General features: G+C 36.9%; 1 protein-coding gene across 1 annotated transcript; it reads left to right on the top strand.

Annotated features, from left to right (window-relative positions):
- The first annotated feature begins 2,448 nt into the window (after positions 1 to 2,448).
- On the top strand, positions 2,449 to 5,650 carry LOC133696142 (dnaJ protein homolog). The gene is made up of 7 exons (XM_062118207.1): positions 2,449 to 2,623; positions 2,917 to 3,086; positions 3,569 to 3,743; positions 3,830 to 3,971; positions 4,083 to 4,359; positions 4,449 to 4,647; positions 5,099 to 5,650. The coding sequence occupies exons 2-7, from the start codon at positions 2,937 to 2,939 to the stop codon at positions 5,422 to 5,424; spliced, it is 1,269 nt and encodes a 422-aa protein (XP_061974191.1). The 5' UTR covers positions 2,449 to 2,623; positions 2,917 to 2,936; the 3' UTR covers positions 5,425 to 5,650.
- Positions 5,651 to 7,004: the final 1,354 nt, after the last annotated feature.

The following is a 7,004-nucleotide window of genomic DNA, read 5'->3' as shown; positions in this document are numbered from 1 at the left end:
ATTCTTCATCTTTTCTGAATTGTTCTTTTTAAATGTAGATGCAACATAAACAGATGGTACCTGATCCTGGATATGCTTATATGAGGTTAATCCTACCAAGAATACCTCTAGCATCTTCTCAGTGCCTGGTGTTCTTTTGTCAAGGTTTCTGATATTGTTTGAGCTCACTTTCACTGCAATTTAGTTTAAAAAGTTCATGAATTTGCTGGTGTGAATTGTAGTTGCCTTGCGTGGATGTTAAACTTCATGCAACCTAGCACAAAAGATTTGGTAGGCAACATCCTCCATTTCCTCTAAATTTATATATAATCAATGAAAATGTTTCATACATCATGAATCTTCTGAGACATTTGTGTAACAACATTGCGTATCCAGAATAAGTCACCAGCTGTTGATTGTAATCGCAGGCTGTTCAGGAATATTTTCATAAAAGCTAGTGGTATCAATATGAACATGAATGATCTCCTTTTGAAGGCCAGCAGTTATGCAGGATCTGATGCCTTTTGATGATGGCATTATAGTAGCTGTCACAGAGTGGATCGATGATACGATCCGAGTCTTGAATCAGGATCTGTGGGAAGTTGGATGCGGGCTGATACTAGTGTGGTCTCTGCTTTTCACAAGTTGCTAGTCAGGCAGCTCCTCCGAGACTTTCCTATCCGCAGCCCCGCTACTCTACCAACCAAAGATTTTGGGGAGCAATTAAGTAGGAACAGCAGCTGCTCAATCTCTCGTGGATCATTTGAGAGGGAGCAGTGTCAGGATCACCACGTATATTGAAGGCCAGCCAAATTGCCATTTAGTTCGACAAGATCCTTTCTTATTGCCCCTGTTCTTAACTTCGTTTTCTTATGTAAAGTGAAAAATAAGGCAGAAGAAACTTGATTCTTTGAAAACTGAATTGCAAAGGTAATGACAAAATTCAAGAAACCTGAGCGCATCATGATCAATCAAATGATGGTGCATTTCTGGGGAGAATATGGCTTGGTTTGCTCATGTTCCATGTCTTTGTGCAAGGCAAAGGACTGTGGATGAGCTGTATATAGATGGAAGGCTTGAACTTTTCACTTGGACATTGTATTAACAGTTATCTGAAATTTACCCCATGACTGGATGTTGTTCAATCATTTTGTTTATCCATCACCGAGCTAGAATTCTACCAGCAGCAGGGGTGGAACTAGGTATAGCGTTAATGGTGCCATGACACCCCTCGAGCTTTGAGAAAGTTTATGGTTTAGTCCTAAACTTTTGAATTTTCTTCATCTAGACCCTTAAAATTAAGACTTGTTTCTTCGGAAGTACAGAAAAAATCACGTCTTGGCTCTATAGTCTTTCACTTTCACGTTTAAAGTTCTAAGTCTGCCTTTGACCACCGGTGGCCAAAATGATTTTCTTTTCTCCACCCTTCTGGTGTCCATCGTCTGAAATTCAAAAGCCTTTGACACTTAACTATTAAGGAAGCCTCACTAAAGCTTGGATTTTTGAATCTCAGTTAGCATGAATTCACATTAGTTATTACTATCCTAAATTACTTCCTGTAGTGGGGAATATTTGCTCATAGTGAATTCACAATTTTTGATTTTTTAATTTCAACAGACACAAAATCAAACGTGTATTTGATTGTTTGAGTGGGTGAAATGTTTGTTTTTTCAGTCAAAGTGCTTTTCAAGTTTTTTTTACGTACAAAAACATCAAATTATTTTTTTTATAATATTAACGTGATCATATTAATATTAAAAGAATATTTTAATTAAAAAATATTTCTACCGTATTATCAAAAACACACTAAAATATCAATAGATATTCTAAATCACTCTTGTCTCCGACCATGGGAAGAAGTGACTAGAGTCCAAACAACTGTGTCGTTTCAAACGATGTCAATGACAATAATCAATCACACATGTATTTTTTCTTTAAATGGGAATCTGCATATACAGTGCATGTGTTTTCCTCCTTTTTTTTTTAATCAATTAGACCAAAAAAAAAAAAACCTTGAAAAATCTATTCAAACCTTGAGAAATTTTTTTTTTATTTTTAATCAACTCTCATAAATAAAATATTTATCCTATAAAAAAACTACTTCTCTCTCATTTTTTCCCTCTCATGAATTCATCTATGTATTCCAAATTTGACCCATTATAGGAGGCCCTTGACAAGGTCAATGGGAGAACAAAACATTGAAGAAGACCACTAAAAGGATCCTTTCCTCCCATTTCCCACACTTTGCCAGGAAACACCCTCCACATTTGATTACATCTTCCTTCTTGTTTTTTTTTTCTTTCTCCTTTTTCTTTTTAATTTCAATTCTTTATAAAAAATATTTTCTAGGTGGCAATCATCACAAGATATGGACCAAATCAATGGCCCAGATTCACCCTAGAACCCAAAAAGCCTTCAAGAGAATTCTAGATCCTTCTCTTTCCACCTCTAAAACCCCAAAACCAAAAATAGGAACTCCTCTAATAAAAATAAAATCTGCCCACCATCTAGCCCTCCAAACAATCAAATCTCCACCGTCCATTCCTTCTTTCCTTTAAGTACACAGATCTGAATTCTCTTCAATCCCTCTCTCTGTCTCGCCGTCTGTCTTGTGGCTCTCCGTGACCCTATAATCTAACCCTCTGTACGTTAATTTTTGTTGGAAAAGTTTGAATCTTTATATTCCTTAGCGTTTCTTGATCTTGATTTTGCGTCTGGGTCTTTTTTATCTCGTAAAGATCAAATCTTTAGTGTTTTTAGCTTCTTGACCTTGTTTTTGCATCTGGGTACTCTTTATTTTTCTAATATACTTGATCTTTATAGTATCATTAGATTCTTGATCGTGATTTTAATTCTGGGTACTTGTTATTTCTTCAAAAAAGTTCAGATTTTCATTTTTTTTATGATTATTGATCTTGAAGGGTTTTGTTTGTGCAGGATTTAAATTGATATAAAAAATGTTTGGGAGAGCACCAAAGAAAAGCGACAATACCAAGTACTATGAAATTCTTGGAGTCTCAAAGAGTGCTTCACAAGATGATTTAAAAAAGGCTTACAGGAAAGCAGCTATCAAGAACCATCCTGATAAGGGTGGTGATCCTGAAAAGGTTTATCTTTTAATCCTGATGAACTATCCTGTTTAACTGGCATGTGTTGATCTTGACTTGATGATTTATGTGGGTGGTTTTTGGTTCTGTTGATTTGAGTCTTAATTTGGACAAATTGATAACAGATCTGCTCTGCTTTAGTGGGTCGTTATGATTGTAAATAATGCTTATAGGTTCTAGTTTGTTTTATGGTATCTTGCTCTTGGGCTTGTAAACGCCTGATAGTGGCCCTGTTTGATTTATAGTTAATAGCTTAGATAACATGGAGTAGGAATTTGTTTTCCGCATCAAAATATTTTGGTGTATGATTTGTCATTAACTTTTCTACTTAAAGAATGAGACTTGTATAGTGAAATTCTCGTGAAGCAAAAACAAGTCATGCATACAAGGGAGTGCTGTTATTTGATTATTCTTTGAAGTCATTGTAATTGGAGTTTTTTTTTTAAAAAAATATATATATGGGGTTTCTGTGTGCCTTGCAGTTCAAGGAGTTGGCCCAAGCATACGAGGTTCTGAGTGACCCAGAGAAACGTGAGATATATGATCAATATGGAGAGGATGCCCTCAAGGAAGGAATGGGCGGTGGTGGCGGAGGCGGCGCCCATGATCCATTTGATATCTTTCAATCCTTTTTTGGTGGTGGCAATCCATTTGGTGGTAAGTTTTCTGACCACTAAATATTTTGGTTTATCAGAGCATGCCACTTTTTGATCACATTGACATAAAAAAATTCTATTATTCAGGAGGTGGTAGCAGCAGAGGCCGAAGGCAAAGGAGGGGTGAGGATGTGATCCACCCTCTTAAAGTATCCTTGGAAGATATTTACAATGGCACATCCAAGAAGCTGTCTCTTTCACGCAATGTAATCTGCTCCAAGTGCAAGGGGTTAGTGTCTACTGAAAACTGTGCTGCATCTTGTGGCATGCTGATTTTATATTTTATTTTATTAATTTATTTCTTTGCAACTGACCGGTTATTTCATTTGAAACTATGCAGTAAAGGTTCCAAGTCTGGTGCATCATTGAAATGTTCTGGTTGCCAAGGTTCTGGAATGAAGGTCTCTATAAGACACCTTGGTCCCTCTATGATCCAGCAAATGCAGCATCCTTGCAATGATTGTAAGGGCACTGGTGAGGCAATTAATGACAAGGACCGTTGCCCTCAATGCAAGGGTGAGAAGGTGGTCCAAGAGAAAAAAGTTTTGGAAGTAGTTGTTGAGAAGGGCATGCAAAATGCACAGAGGATTACTTTCCCTGGAGAGGCGGATGAAGCTGTAATTTGAGCTGGATGCTTTTTTTGAGCTTGGCATTTTGATTTTTATCTTTTAATTGCATTCTCATTTGTTTGTGTTGTTATTTGCAGCCCGACACCGTTACAGGGGACATTGTTTTTGTCCTACAACAAAAGGAGCACCCTAAGTTTAAGAGAAAGGGTGATGACCTATTTGTCGAGCACACCCTCTCTCTTGCAGAGGCACTCTGTGGCTTCCAGTTCATTTTGACCCATTTGGATGGAAGGCAGCTCCTGATAAAATCTCAACCTGGGGAAGTAGTCAAACCTGGTAAGTGCCTTGATACTCCCATGTTCTTCTCTTTGTTGTTAGCACTAGACTTCTCAATCGAGAAGTGATTGATTGACTATTTTTGAGCTTTACTGAATTTTTTTTTTCTAGCACAAGACAGTTCTTTTGTTTAAAATGGTACATCCCTTTTTTCTCTCGTGTTCTTGCATCGATGTCTTTCTAACTTAGTACTTGGATTTTCTGTGTGTCAAGATCCTGGGCATTTGTGTGGATTATTTAATTAGGGAACTGTACTGGCTATAGAGTGCTGTAGGGCTAATTCTATTTTTATTATTCATTTGTAAATTTTAAGATCGTAGTTGTTGTGTGGTCTGGTTCGATCATAAGGTAGTGGTTATCTCAAGTTAACGATTTTGTTCCTCAAGAAGTTGCTTAAGGTGGCAGGCAATTCTTAATAGCTGGTAATTTATGGTTCTCCTATTTGTCCCAGATCAATTCAAGGCTATAAATGATGAAGGAATGCCAATGTACCAGAGGCCATTCATGAGGGGTAAACTGTACATTCATTTCACTGTTGATTTCCCAGACTCCCTGTCCCTTGATCAGTGCAAGGCCTTGGAGACCGTGCTTCCTCCACGAACCTCAGCTGAGCTCACTGACATGGAGCTTGATGAATGTGAGGAAACTACTTTACATGATGTGAACATTGAGGAGGAGATGAGGAGGAAGCAACAACAACAGGCCCAAGAAGCATATGATGAAGATGATGATATGCATGGTGGTGGTGGCCAGAGGGTGCAATGTGCTCAGCAATAATCAATGAGCAGGGGATGATTGTGAATCGAAGAGAGCTGAATGGGATCAAGATGAACTGATGTGGGTTTGACAATTATTTAAGTAATAAGATTCTCAACATTGTGATAGGAGAGATAGACTTCTAGTTTCTTGTATGGAGATTTCACCTATGTTTGCAGACTCTGGCAATTACTTAGTATTTGAACCTTTGAGAGATCTCCAAGAACAGTACCTTGGTGTTTTTTCCTGTGCAACTCTTACTAGAATTTTGGATTTATAGTTTGCCATATTAGCTGCTTCTTTCTGGGTCGAGCACAAGTTGCTGAATGTCACTTTGAAGTTATGGTCAGGACTAGTAATCCTACGACGTATCGCCACAGGGTACCCTGGTGGGTAACCTTGTGCCCCTAAGGAATGTTTCCTTTGGTCTGGCTTTGCAATTTGGCAATGTTGATGTTAGTATTGTGAAGCTGTTGTTATGCAACATCCTGATTGAAATTACTGCTTTCAAGCCTGAGGGTCTGCAGCCCATAATTATGAGCGCATATTTCAAGAACCTCAACTTCCATCATTGAACAATCTGACAATCTTTTATGATTTCTTGCAATTAACTTGGAAATGCTAGAAGAACCTCAAATTTCTAGAAAAAGGGCAGAATTTATTGCTCTTACAAGAGGCTACATTCAATTTAATTTCATCGTCTCTGTTTGTCAAATGAAAAATGCTTGAATTTGGAACCCAACTTGAAATTTATCAGAAAAAAGGAAAATGTTCGAAAGAAATTCATTCATGTGACAGGAAGTGACAAACGTAGAAAATTCAGGTAGTAACTCCCAAGAACTGTCACATGTGCACACACATAATTTGATCAGACGAGAACGGGGAGAATGCTTCAGGAAACAAAACCAGCTCTACTGCACATGGGGATCCCCCTCAGGTACTGTCAGCGGGCAAGTTCTATCCAAGTAAGGTAGAGCTGATGAGTATTACCCTGGTTCCCCTAAACCCCTGTTGACCTCTACCAAATCCCTCTGCATTCGCTGACAATCTTCTTGTGTTGTGCATATTTCAATGTCTATTTTCTTTTACAATTGCTGTGTGTGCATGTGTATGTATCTATCTGTATTTATTGACGAGAAATTTATTTTTAAAATTATATTTAGTTAGTGTTTGAGGATAAAAAAACATAAAATAAATAAATACATGTTTTTGCTGAAAGAACAAAGATAAATACATAAAATAAATCCGTATTCAATCCCCGTGTCCCCATTACCTTGTTAATTAACAAGACGATAATGTTGAGTGTAAATCTATTTACTACTTGAAATTACTTTCTTATTCATTAATTACATAAGACAGATTTTTAAAATGTTTTTTATCTAGAAAATCATTAAAATAATTTTTTTTATTTTTAACATCAAGATAATAAAAAGCACTAAAAAAATTAATTTGACTTAAAAAAAAAAAATTAAAAAACGCAATGACAAACAATCCCTCATTTATTTATTTGCAATGAAAGCTGAAACTGTCACAAACAAGTTGAGGGTTTTTGTTTCGTGCCAATCTTTTATAGTAGAGTAAAGGATAAAAAACACTGAGAA

This window comes from Populus nigra, chromosome 6 (assembly GCF_951802175.1).
Source record: "Populus nigra chromosome 6, ddPopNigr1.1, whole genome shotgun sequence".
NCBI classification, from domain to species: Eukaryota; Viridiplantae; Streptophyta; class Magnoliopsida; order Malpighiales; family Salicaceae; genus Populus; species Populus nigra.
The sequence above is the reverse complement of the archived record's forward strand: the minus strand, read 5'-3'. Positions and strand labels throughout refer to the sequence as shown.

What these genes read in the sequence shown, in the direction of transcription:
- LOC133696142 (XM_062118207.1), top strand. Translation starts at nt 2,937, where the DNA reads ATGTTTGGGAGAGCACCAAAGAAAAGCGACAATACCAAGTACTATGAA. An exon ending in AGGGTGGTGATCCTGAAAAG is followed by an intron (nt 3,087 to 3,568) that starts GTTTATCTTTTA and finishes TGTGCCTTGCAG; the next exon opens with TTCAAGGAGTTGGCCCAAGC. An exon ending in ATCTGCTCCAAGTGCAAGGG is followed by an intron (nt 3,972 to 4,082) that starts GTTAGTGTCTAC and finishes GAAACTATGCAG; the next exon opens with TAAAGGTTCCAAGTCTGGTG.